This window comes from Ammodytes marinus (assembly GCF_949987685.1).
Source record: "Ammodytes marinus genome assembly, chromosome: 18".
Taxonomy (NCBI): Eukaryota; Metazoa; Chordata; class Actinopteri; order Uranoscopiformes; family Ammodytidae; genus Ammodytes; species Ammodytes marinus.
In genome coordinates, this window is record NC_137222.1 from 26715359 (window position 1) to 26729248 (window position 13890).

Genomic DNA, 13890 nt, shown 5'->3' on the forward strand with positions numbered 1-13890 from the left:
CATGAAAACATACTGATATTAATTTAGGGGTGTTTAATCTGGTGAAGGGAATACCGGCATATTCATTAACAGTAAAGTGGTCCCACCACTTAGAATCCTTATGAAACATGAATGTGTTGTAGAAAAACTGTTTTTATTGATATGAGAGATTAATCGATGTTGCTTTTGATGAAAAAAGCTCTTTTTAATCATTAAAGTACATTTTTAATAGGTTTTATTGCATATGAAAGATTGAAACCTTCTCTGAGGACACACTGTTTTGGACGTCGCGAGAAGATACCAAGTATCATATATTTGACACAATAATGATAAAATTTAATTTAATTTAAGGGGATAATTGTGCTCCAGACATTCTATTCTTAATCCCTAATAACATCTATCATTTTAAATATTTTTTGTTTTAAACATAACAGCAGTTACATATGGAAGACAGCCTTTTGTCCCGGTTCTCAAGAATCACAGATACGTTATTCAGCCAGTGATTGTGTGAACAATAGGAGGAGGAATGTTGGCAAGATGATGGACTGAGGGAAAAGGTCAGGGGGATTAAACTATAAACTTAAATTGATATTATTAAAAGATATGGCAAACTATTAATAGTTAAAGGCATACTTTACAGTATATTTCTTTAAAAAACACAGTAGGGGAGAGTGGCCTAAGTTGTGCATTTTGGAAGTTGTGCCACCCCTTGTTTCTAGAAAACCGTGGAAGAAATTGGAAATGTGACCACATATTTAAGAAGAGCCATCCATTTGACTCATCCTGTAAAGAAGGGAGACACAAGGAATAAGATATAAGCACATTTAAGCTCAAAAAACTGTTTTGCGCCTTTCAAAGTAAAATTTCCATGATCAAGGTTTTTTGATTATTGTGTCTGAACACTTATAGACAAGTTTGAAAACATTTGACACATGTTTTAGTGCTTTGGTATGCTACATTTTGAGTCTATACAGTTAGCACGATGTCAGCCCTAAATTGCTGCATCATGCTTATTATCCAAATTTCTGGAATTGGGGTGATTGTGCCAAAGGGCCTAGGTGAGTTATAAGTAAGTAAAATGTATTTATAAAAGCACATTTATGACATTTTGCACTGTCCAAAGTGCTGTACATAGTGCATTCAGTAGGTAAACAATGAAGGTAAAATAACAATAACCAAAATAAAAGACGTAAAGCCCATACATCCACATAAACACAGATAGTAGTGCAGAGGTAAGATAGTTAATGGGGAGGAAACACCAGGGTGTAGATATGGGTTTTGAGCCTTGATTTAAAGGCAGAAATGTAGAGGGAATCACATTTGTCAGGTGGCAGTTGGTTCCACAAGCACGGAGCAACTAGTGCAAAGTACATTTCTGAGAGTTGTGCCAGTGGCATGGCTGTATACGCTGGTCACCAAAAGAAAGTGATTGTCTACAGTAGCTCAGAAGAGAGTGACATCTCAATTCCACTTAACGACACCACTGATGAGAGTTCAGATGGCCAGAAAGATGATGATGGTGACTTTGTCATTGTGAGCTTTGCAGGTAAAACCATTAGATCTGCTAGGCCTTGTTTAAGAAAATTGTCCTTCAATCTTTGTCAACTATTTACTTTAAATACACCTTAAATAAGTGATTGTCTAATGGATTTGTCTTGCATTACAGTTTATGAGATATATAGCAATGGCACAATTTACCCCATGGTATTCTCTCCAACCGCACAACTTACACCACGTGCACCTTGTGCAACAAGACAACTTTTTTTCAGAAAGCTATATTTCTTCAACAGTTTATTCCAGATTAGGGATGGGCATTTTAAGAAATTTCATTGATCGATCATCGGGAAAATTAACGAGCAATTATCGAGCAATCGTTATCTTTTTACATATTAAAAAAATGCCAACAGAACATCCAAAATACAGCGTTTTACCATAGACTGTATACAAGAGGTTTTTACTCAATTACATCTTTATTCCAAGATCTTCTAGGCAAACAACAATCTATTAAGACAAGGCAACTGGTAATAATAAAATGCGGCGCTGGTGATAGCCCGAGGCTATGAGCCAATGCTACGATACCTTGAAACACATATGCGCCTCCTAAGATGCTGGCAAAGACTGCATAAGGGCACGGCACGTTTCTCTGAGTGTTAAAGGACCTAACGTTACTTCATCTAATAAACAATATGTGCAAATTAGTTCCCTGATGAAGGCGAAGTAGGAAAGCATAGACGCTAAAGTTAGCAGCTAATGCTAGCGGCGCTAACGTCACACGTTAAACAGGGTCGGATGTAGGCTTCAATGTACAAGTGGTACATAATTCAGTTTGTTTAAGTGTTTTACTTATACAAGGTTTCACAATGCTTAATGCACTTAGTTATTTTCGGTTCTAAAGCTGTCCCATGGACCTGTCAGATGCCAAACTTCCCCTTGACTTCTTCTTCTTCTGTTTACGTTTTGACATTACGGCAGCTTGCAGGCTGCTGCCCGAGCCTGTTCTATTGTCTCCTACTACTAGTTAAGTATCTCCCCCTGCTGGTAGGATGTTTAATTGCTGCCCATACAGTCTTTGGTGCTGCCACATAGTGAAATTCATTGCTGTGCTGCCGGACTCACACTGCGCAACACAACGGCTATATGATCGATAACAATTTCACGTGATCGACAATATTCTTAACGAGCAATGATCGAGCAATCGATTGATTATGCCCATCCCTATTCCAGATCCAAAGTTTTTATTGCCAGGAATGCACAACACCCTGAAATATATGTACATATTTGAGTTGGAGACTTTACTGTCAAGGCCTTACTTTAAAGTCACTGAGTGAAAAGTTGCACAATTTAGGCCACTCTCCCCTATAGTCACACAAAAATAATCCCCATCAATGATCACTTCTGCCCAACTACAATGTGTGGTGGTGTGTTTATCTGCTACTTTGTGGGAAGGAGCTCACCGCTACTTTACTAAAAACAATGTAAATTATGATTTGCCAAATACAATATCTAAATGTATACAACAATCATGATATGATATATATTATCATATAGTATGAATTCCAAAACATCAATACTATTAATTATAATAAATACCTAGAAAGCAATGTCTATTTTTGGCTAGTAAATAAAAATCAGCAATTAACCAAGGTCATCACATTGAAGCAAAAACTCAGCGGGAGTCAATATCCATTTATATATAATTGGACTACAGTTCATTCATACAGTTCATCTGAGACACTGTAAAAAGATACATGAAGAAGAATTAAATATGTAGGAGCTTTACCTGGAAGATAGAACTGAGTTGAGTCAAACCAGTGGAAGTCCAGGTGGAATCCGAGGCGGACAGCTTTAATAGTGACCAGTGTGATGAGGTAGACCACTGAGATGGTGCCTGGACAAGATGGTAGGATGAAGATCTATGTTACAGCACACAGCATGTAAGAAGGAAAAGTTGCAACCAGGGGCATGTTCCACAAGCACACTTCAACAACTCTCAACCTAATTCTCAACTCAAAGAGTTTCAGGGTTAGCCAACTCAGAGTTTGGTGCCAGCATAGCAAATTTAAAATGCAATCATTAATGTAGTTCCAATATAACGATTCACCATGGTGACAGCTAAAATGAAACCTAAACGTCTATTTTCATCCATTGTCTGTAGAAATGTTAATGTGTGCCTACAGGACAGGTGGAAGCCTAGTATATGACTGGATGGTGTGCGGTCAATGATGATGTCAATATATTGCCAATTTGCTACATTGATAGTCAATGGTATTTTCTTTAATGTGAATCACTGGTTATTAAATGTTCATCTGCCATTATCTGTAGCTGTCCAAATAATATATGTTTATAAAGTGCCCTAAAGAAGAGTATCATTATTATGGTTGTTAATTTCAGTTGCATGCTGCTACTTAAGATGTTTGATTTGACAGAAAACATACTTTAATTCTTATTCTAACAATGTTTGTTCATCTATGAAGTCCCCCTGCTATTTATTTTGCTTCTATATATGGAGTGTTTTGTCAGAGTGATTGCTATTTGGGTTCCCTGTGTGCTCTAGCTCATGCCTCTGGACTGTCAAAAGTGTGTAACCATGGTTGTAGGTTTGATGTTATATTTTTGCCATCAGTGCCCATATGATTTGCTGTGATGGGAAGGTTCGCTCTGACACATTGCCGGAGAATGGACAGATTATTGCGTCGCTCTACCACTTCACTGTGTGTGCGGCTAGTGGCTACCAGACAGACTGAGCTCAACATGGACCATGTCCTGATTTGCCCTTATACCACTTGTGATATCTTTAGAGGGCCAAGCCCATATGGAATGAAGAAACTCCTGATTACTTCATAAATGTGTAGTAAATGTTTCAGGGCAGGTTAACTGCTTAACAATAAAAAGTGATCAAAGTACAATGAATAGTGTAGAGAAGACGAGAGCTGATATTTAAAAACTCATTTGTGAACTGTTCTTGAGTTTAAAAACACCAACAATAAGTTGGAAAGTAATTATGCTGTCATATCAGGTGTTTGTTGTTTTTTAAAGAAAAACTGTTACAGCCATCCTATTCTTAACGTTGACTATGTGTGTATTAATTATTGGTTATATTAATTGAATTATTAGATGGCAAGGGGAATGTTTTGGGCCGCACGCCAATTCATCCGAGAATGGCAGCCGGTGTCAGTCTGTCAAGGTCACAATCAGGTAGGTGCAGATGCTGTGGAAACATATCATTTTGACCATCATTTAAGTGTTTGTTTTCCATCACCTTAACCCATTGATGACGGCTGCTGCGCGATGCCACATTGTATCTCCTGCCTGATGCTGCGTAACGCAGCATTGTTACTTTATCTTATTTTCATGGCGTGCACAACATAGAATGCACCGTCACTGGTTCAAATACACATGAGGTGGGTTTTGTTGATTTTTTAAGACCACGTGACCACCCAAAAGTTGTGTGGTTTGCCGAAAATCACGCCAATCAAAATCAATAAATAAATAATAATTAAAAAAATACGCCAGCTGTGTCGGCGATAGTGTATTACAGAACAGTTAGTGGCGTTCGGAGCACAGAATCAAGGTCTACTATAGGCTACTGACGAAAATCACACAACACATTGCATCTATTTATTAACAATATTTATGAATTTAGGCCATATTTTTCTGCTCCAACTCAAATTCAGCCCAGCCAGGCGATAGTTAAGTTTCAGTTTCGTTTTCATCTCTGTGGTATACAGCCATTTGGACCAGCTGATCGGCTCCTGACAGCAGGAGTCAGTCTGCGTTCCAGTTGTACTGGGAAGTTGGATTTATGGTGCCAGTGATAACTGAACTAAATTATAAAATAAAGCTATCGCCTCCTTCCTATATCTGTCTATCTTTATCCCTCCACTGCACACTCAGTCACTACTATCCATGCTAAAAGGAAGCAGGATTATAACCTCGTTTAGCACATTATTTTTAAATATTTTATATTATTTATAATTTTTTTTCTCCCCCATCTAATTTTGACGATTTTTAGAAAAATGTGTTGGTTTGTAAGCGCTAAGGGAGCATGTTTAAATAACACCTGTGAACCTTAACTTTTAAATGTATTTTATTTCATGTTTCTATGTGCTACACAGGCTTAGATATTAAGGTTTTGGTAGACTTTACAATTCATAATATTTTTTCAGAAAACCCTCAGGCATTAAGGACATGCATCCCAGATTGCCATAGTCATCAATGGGTTTTAAGCGTTTCGTTTAGTTAAGAGTTTATTTGTTATTTTGAAACCTTTTTTACTCTGGAATCCTTTTGCTTGAAAATAAATAAATAACATTTTCTTTAAAACTGCCTATATTAAACATCACAGTTAATGCCCCAGAGGCATCGCTTCGCCTTGGATGCCGTGACAAAAGCAATGTCCAAGCTTTTTGTCTCATCACAAACACTGCTAACAACTCTTCAAATCACGCATGGCTCCGTCTTACCAAAGAAGGTGAACCTGGCGAAGAAGGAGGCCGAGCGGAAGCAGAGTAGAGGCAGCAGTAGGATGATCAGGTACAGGGGAATGCTGTTGGTTTTGCTCCACCAGTGTGAGAACGTGCTGCCATCAGAAGTGTCGTTCCCACTGGTCCCCAGGTAGAGTGTGCTGATGGTGAAGTTCCCTCCAGGGTCCGTGTTGGGGTATGGACAGATGACTGGTCAACACATCAACATAGCATTAGCATTCACACGTCAGATTACTAACTACAGGTGCATCTCATATTATTAGAATATCATGGAGTAGCTCCTTTTTTCCTGTAATTTAAATAAAAAAGTAAAAGTTCCATATATTCTAGATTCAAAAATCCACCATCTCAAAATATTAGAATATTCCATAAGGCCAATCAAAAAAAGTATTTATAATGCAGAAATGTCAACCTTCTAAAAAGAATGTTCATTGATCCACTCAATACTTGGTCTGGGATCTTATTTTGCATGAATTATTGCATTAATGCGGCAAGGCATGGTTACGATCAGTCTGTGGCACTGCTGAGGAGTTATGGAAGCCCAGGTTGCTTTGAAAGAGACCTTCAGCTTGTCTGTATTGTTGGGTCTGGTGTGATCATCTACCTCCTTACAAAAGCACACAGATCCTTTATGGTGTTCAGGTCAGGAGAGTTGTCTGGCCAATCAAGCACAGTAACCATGGTCAGCTAACCAGTTACTAGTGGTTGACACCTTGGGCAGGTGCCAAGTCTAGCTAGAAAAGTAAATCAGTCAAGTGTCCCGCTCAAGGACACATGGTAGAGAGGTGGGCCTAGGTCCACAAATCTCACCCTCCCGTCCGGCGCCAGGGATCGAACCAGCGACCTCTGGCCGGCCCCCTCACCTGTAGGCCATCCTACCACACGAGGCAAGGTGGGTGAAGTGTCTTGCCCAAGGACACAACAACCATGACACAAGTGACAGGGCGGGAATCGAACTGCCAACCCTTAGATCATTGGCCAACGCGCTCTACCACCTGAGCCACAGTCACCCGGTATTCCTTTCATTATCGGCAATACCGTCATGAAAAAAAAATTGTGTGTAATGTGCGTATGTTAAAAGGTGCTGTAAGCGGAATGGTTGTTTTAGCTAACTTCCTGTCAGTTACTGCAGTTAGCAGTCACCTCGCTCGTCCCTACGTCACCACATTAATGCACTGCGGTCTTCAAGCGGCGAGTTATCTAGCATCATCTTAGATCCATAAGTGTGATAAAACATGATAAAAACCATCAAAACAGACATTGGGGATTTTACCTGCTCCGCCATTGTAGGCGCATAAACATTCACACATGTGTCGCTCTGGCGTGCACCGGCAGTGAGACCATGAGTGAGACGAGTTTCGGTTTGTAGCGTTCTCTCTTGTGATTGGATATTAATTTCGGGATCCCCCGAAAAGTTTTTGCCGATTACATGCAGAGCAGCTGACTGAGAGATCGGCTTTATGAAACGCGCACATTATGTAAGTGATCACTGTATGAATAAAGAGCGATTTAATACTTATATTAACATAAATAAACTGCTTACTTCACCTTTAATAATAAATGCCTTAGCAGTGTGTGGCCATCTGTAAGCGCCACTGTCTGTGTTGGAAGAAGCTATAAAAGTGTTACAGACTCTGCCTCCCCCTGGTGGTCTGTTGGTTAAAATGATTATGACGTCATTAAGCATTTCATCGGTAGGCTACAAGATGAAACATATTGGTGTTGGTGGGATGATTGTACAGCCCATTCAACAGGTGTTTTTGTTGTTAGCTGCTTAAATTGCCTTCACGTGTACATTCAGGTTAAAGTAAAGCTTCTTTCCATAAACGCCACCGTAATCACTCGTGACATCATTCCTCTGCAAAGTTGATCTGACAGCTAAAGCTAGTTAGCATAGCAGCTAAGGGCTACGAGCGGCTACAAGCCAGATTCATGGCCAAAACAATGACACTTGCTCAGAGAGACCAGCCCGCTCCCAACTACGGGTTTAGCCAAGAATCTGACGGATAGAAGTCCTGTAAGAGACGTACCCTTAATTTGTCAAAAAGTAACCTCAAAAAAGGACAAAGCTGTTAAGACCCGCACCTACTTCCCCAACTGCGTCTCACACAGCCTCTTGGCCAACGCAGCGCTACAAGGTGATTAGTTCAAGTGCTGTATGTTAAAATGAGGTAACATTACTGTAATTAGTTCAATATGAGCTTGTAAAATGGAGTGTGCATTCGCAATTTCTCACACATTTAATGTTCATGGGAACATGGTATTTTTCCACATGTCCCAGACCAAAATTGACAGTTGTGACAGAAAATTGGTGAAGTGGTGGTTCCAGATCCGTCAGTTACAGTATGTCTACAATTAATAAAAGTTAAAAGTTTGATAGTGTAAGTGACTTACCTTTATCTGAGCCGTTGGTTCCAAATTCTGAATCTGACATGCTGATATTGTGAGCATAGTCTGTAGACAGGAGAGCAAACCATTAGCTTAGAGCAAAATATCATCCAACACATTTTAGATGTACAACCACATTTACCATTTCTCTGAAGAAAAAAATAATAAGCAGAAGTTCTAATTTCACTTTCTTGAGTGACAGACACATCCATACAGACCCCTTACCACCAGCCTTCCTGAAATTCTTCAGAGCAACCATCAGCTCAGCATTTGAAAGGTCAAAAGAGGTTTGTCAACTGATGTATAGAACTATTATAAGTAGGGCTGTCAAATTAACGCGTTAATTTCGATTAATTAATCACAGAAAAATTAACACAGATTAATCGCACTTCTATAATGCCCTTTGACCTGGTGATTTGCAGCGATAGGTGGTTCTACAACGTATTGACTCAGGGGGGCTGAATACTTATGCACGCCACGCTTTTCAGTTTTTTTATTTCTAAAAATAAATTAAAACTATATTTAATTTTGATTCCACTCCACAATGATGCACCACTTTGTGTTGGTCTATCACATGAAATCCCAGTAAAATAAATGTACGTGTGTTGTTTTAATGTGACAAAATGTGGAAAAGTTCAAGGGGTATGAATAATTTTGCAAGGCACTGTATGTCTGCACCGAGTGGCTAGCTGGTAGCGGCAATCTTCAGCTAATGGCCTTCCTCTACAAATAGTGAGTAAAATACACACCTTCTCCTCCCGGCGCGGGTTAACTGTTCCCTTAACTGTCCATGTATGTGTTATGTTTTGTGTTATTTTATTGCTGAATGTGCCTTGATTGCCTGGATTAAGTTGCATTGGTATCCACTGAAGCAGTTCTGGGTTGTCTTAAGTAGTGTTGTATAATGAACATTTGGCCTAGTTCTTAAACGAAAAGGATGTATAGAAAGTATGTGTGTATGTCAAGCACATACAACTGATTGTGTGTCGTGTCTCACGTGAACGTGAAACTTAAAATAGCCTAAAACGTCCCCTAATTATATATATATGAATTTGAATCTGTATTGGGCATTAAGCGGCTAGTTGTGCATTCCGGTCGGGGTGGGGTGGTGCATTTATAATAAAATGTATAATTTAATAAAACGATTAGGAGGTGTGTGAGTGAGTGAGTGAGTGAGTGAGTGAGTGAGTGAGTGAGTGAGTGAGTGAGTGAGTGAGTGAGTGGGAGCGAACGAGCGGTGTCTGACAGATTACAGGCGTGTGTAAGTCCTGGTAAAGTGACCAGGCGCTATAATAGCTCTTGTAGTTACATTAAATACAAGCTGCGACGTAGCCTACCCTTTTCTGTCCCCCACCTTCCAATAAACATGTAGATTAAAAGGTGTTGTCTCACTTGGCTTCCTCAAAACAAATCCCCACGCCACGCCACTGACTATTAACTGAGCCAACCGCCAAAAATACGAATGAAAAAAGAAATACCCCCCTTGTATCTGTTTGATTAAAGAAGTAGAAGAATATTGCTACGGGCCATGCAAAGGGAGGATTGGTGTACCAATGTGTGACTCTGCCACACAGTCAGCTGTAGGGATGCGTCACGTACATCCCTATGCACATAAACACAGGCATCATAAAGTTGACTGTATTGTGCTTGTTTCAGGATACGTGTTTGCAAATGCAAGCCGTGTCTCAGCCTGACTATTTTATTTTACTTTCTAAAAGCGCCATTTAAAAAGGTATACGCAATGCCAGGTCATTTTACCGGGGCTTCAGCCCCGAACCTTTTAAGTAAAGCTATGGATATATTTGGGCCGTAATTTCCACTGGGGACATGGCGGACATGTGCCACCTCTTTACAATTTGTTTATTTTAACGGTGGGCATGAAATGTAATCAACATCCAGTAGTAATGGTACCACAGACTACCCAACTTTCCTTGCTCGGTAGTTGTCATTATTAATAGGAATACAAGGATTAACCTCTGAATATGAGACATTTTAATTCAATAGGTATTGTGAGTCAATTAAATAATGGGTATACAGTGAACATTCTTATCATATTAATCCTGAGCTCAAACTGTGAGACTGTGACTGTGATTACAGTGTTGTGGAAGACATGAGCAGTGCGTTGCCAGTAGAGTTGTGACTCAATGTTAATATGAGCAAAACCTTACTAAACCTTTGGTCTGTAATAAACTAAATAACATGAGAATGGCAAGCCGAGAGGTCAATAAACTCCATCTTGACAGATAAAGGAGAGACAACTTCAGACCCGAAAGAGATAAATGACTCTTTTCAATGATTCTACCAGAACTTATATGGCTCTGGATACTTAGGTTCAACCCCAAGTGTGCAAAAAGATTTTTTGGATACACTAAATTTTGACCTAGTAAATAAAGAATGTTAAGAGCCATTAGACCACAGCCTTGAGACTGGGCCATATCCGGCTTCGGGGGAGGTAAAACACCAGGGCCAGATGCAATTCCAATTTAAATATATAAACCATTTTAATCCAAATTAATACTGCCCCTGCTTGTACAAGGAATCATTTGATGAGGGATTCCTCCCTCCTTCTCCAAACACACAGCAATAATTTCATTGTTACTGAAGCCTGGTAAGACACCAACCTAGTGTGGGTCTTATAGACCGATCTCACTTCTAAATAATGACTTTAAGATTATATGCAAAGTTCTGGCGAGGAGGCTGGAACCAGTCTTACCTCAAATGGTCCATTTGGACCAGAGTGGATTTGTACAGGGTAGACAGGGCTTCCACAATATGAGGAGGTTGCTTAATATTCTATTTAAAAAGTCTGGCCTCCCTGACCACTCTATCCTGTCATTGGACACAGAGAAGGCCTTCAACAGGATAGAGAGGCAATACTTATTTGATGTCCTGCAAAGATTTGGCGTGGGTGTTTTTCTCAGATGGGTTCAGCTTTTGTATTCCAACCCACAAGCTGAAATACTAACTGAGGAACCCTTACTCTTTTTGTCCTTGCTATTGAGCCATTACCATGGCAATTCGCAAGCATGCGGACCTTACAGGAATTAAAGTCGGCGAACATCGTATCTTGTTGTACACGGATGACGTTATTTTATTTTGTTCCAGATTGGAGAAAACACTACCTAGCCTGCTAATTTTGATGAGAAAATTCGGTCCCTTTTCTGGCTATAAATTAAACAATCGTAAATCAGTGATAAGTTTTTTGACAGAAAATGAGAGAAATAGTCCCTACACCATGTACTTTTGGGCAATAGCTAGGGGGCAGGTGGCTGTGCTTTAAAATCTGTTTGTTAGCAGATCTAATGACTCTTCAAATAATATTGCCTGGAATATGGATTTAGATGAAAATGTATCAGGAAGAATGGTCAGAAGCCTGCTCTTTGGTAAAAACCCAATATGTTAACACACATAATATACAGGTGAAACTCGAAAAATTTGAATATCGTGCAAAAGTTCATTTATTTCAGTAATTCAACTTTAAAAGGTGAAAATAATATATTATACAGACTCATTGCATGCCAAGTGAGATATGTAAAGCCTTTATTTGTTATAATTGTAATTATTAAGGCTTACAGTTTATAAAAAACCCAAATTCAAAATCTCAGAAAATTAGAATATTACATAAAATCAATAAAAAAAGGATTTTAAATACAGAAATGTCAGCCCTCCAGAAAGTATAATCATGCATATGTACTAAGTACTTGGTTTGGGCCCCTTTTGCATGAATTCTTGCCTCAATGCGGCGTGGCATGGATGCTATCAGCCTGTGGCACTGCTGAGGTGTTATGGAAGCCCAGGTTGCTTTGAAAGTGGCCTTCAGCTCCTCTGTATTGTTGGGTCTGGTGTGTATCATCTGCCTCTTGACAATAGCCCATAGTTTCTCTATGGAGTTCAGGTCAGGAGAGTTGTCTGGCCATTCATGCACAGTTACCAGTGGTTTATGGTACTGTGGGCAGGTGCCAAGTATAGCTGGAAATGGAGTCTTGCATGAAGTGCTCTAAAATCATCTGTTAGACGGCTGTGGTGACTTTTAACTTGATAACACAGTGGACCAACACCAGCAGATGACATGATACCTCAAATCATCACTGATCCAAATTAAATGTTGCGTTTCATTTGGAAATCAAGGTCCCACAGTCTAGAGGTGGAGTGGAGGAGCACAAAATCCAAGGGGCTTGAAGACCACAGTCAAGTTTCAACAGTCAGTGATGATTTGAGGCACAATGTCATCTGATGGTGTTGGTCCACTGTGTTATCAAGTCCACAGCTGTCTACCAGGAGATTTTAGAGCACTTCATGCTCCTGTCCGTTGACAAGCTTGGAGATGCTGAATTACTTTTTCCAGCAAGACTTGACACCTGTCCACAGTGCTAAAACCACAAGTAACTGGTTGACTGACCATGGCAGGGCTGTACAGTGTGACAGTTTTGATCGCATTTGCTACTGAAATTGATCAAGTGCGATGATGAATACAAGTCCACTCGCACTAGTGCTAATGAGGAGAGGCTGTCTTTGAAACACAGAGGAGCGCTGCACAACACTGCTTAGAGGGTTCTACATTAACACTGCGGGTAAATGAGTCTTAGGCAAGTAAGTTATTGAGGCTGACCGAGACAAGATGGCAGCTTGAGCTGAGAGCTCCGCATTTCCTCAGTGCTTAAAGTGAGTTTTTACCTCCACTGAATTGGATTACCACCTACATTTCTCTTGAACTTTTGAGTTAAGCATACAATACTCCTGCTTAAAAAGATAGAGTGAAAAAAGGATGGCAAACAGAAAAAATTTACAAACCAGACAAGACACAGAGGAACAAGCACAAAGTGTGGCAAATATGGAAAAAGAGGTGATCCCCTCTATTGTTGAGATAATGACAGAGCTCAAATCACAACGCCATGTAATATTGGGCCGACTGGATGGCATTGATAATCGCCTGGAGAATGTGACAAGGCAAGTTTCAACAATGAAAGTACTCAAGTACTCGAGAAACAGCAGCGGCGCATGGACGAAGCCGAACAAAGGATTTCAAGATTAGAGGACACCGTACCAACTTCCCAGGGAACACTAGACCGAGCCGAAAAACTGATAAAAACGTTGGAATCTAAGACCGATGATCTTGAAAATAGAGGGAGGAGGAAGCATTTGATTTTGCTGGGACTCCCAGAAAAGTCGGAAGGCAACCAAGTGCTACTCGAATATATTCAACAGAAATTGCCCAGCTGGCTGCAACTCTCCACAGACCAACCACTCGAGCTGGAACGAGCTCACCGCTCACTACGACCACAACCAGAACCAGGCAAGCCTCCAAGGCCAGTCTTCATCTGCTTTCTACGATTCAGAGATAAAGAAATTATACTACAGTCTGCTAAGAAAATGCTGATACTTCAGGGGAATGCTAAACTCACCATCCGCCAGGATCTGTCTGCAGAAGTTCGCCGAAAGCGCAAGGACTTCGATCGGGTGATAAAAATGCTCATCGAAAAGAGTATGTTCCGAGGATTTGCATACCCCCATCGTCTTCGTGTTCTTCATCAACACAATA

At 40.1% G+C, this 13890-nt stretch overlaps 1 protein-coding gene across 2 annotated transcripts in view; it reads right to left on the reverse strand.

Annotated features, from left to right (window-relative positions):
- The window catches only part of slc38a9 (solute carrier family 38 member 9), a 78413-nt gene that overhangs the window by 11088 nt on the left and 53435 nt on the right, over positions 1–13890 (reverse strand). For both annotated transcript variants that reach the window (XM_080046839.1, XM_080046840.1), the window contains exons 8-10: positions 8358–8417; positions 5943–6152; positions 3260–3367 (exon numbers count right to left, since the gene is read on the reverse strand). In XM_080046839.1, coding sequence (XP_079902965.1) covers positions 3260–3367; positions 5943–6152; positions 8358–8417 — 378 coding nt within the window. The remainder of the gene's footprint in view (positions 1–3259; positions 3368–5942; positions 6153–8357; positions 8418–13890) is intronic.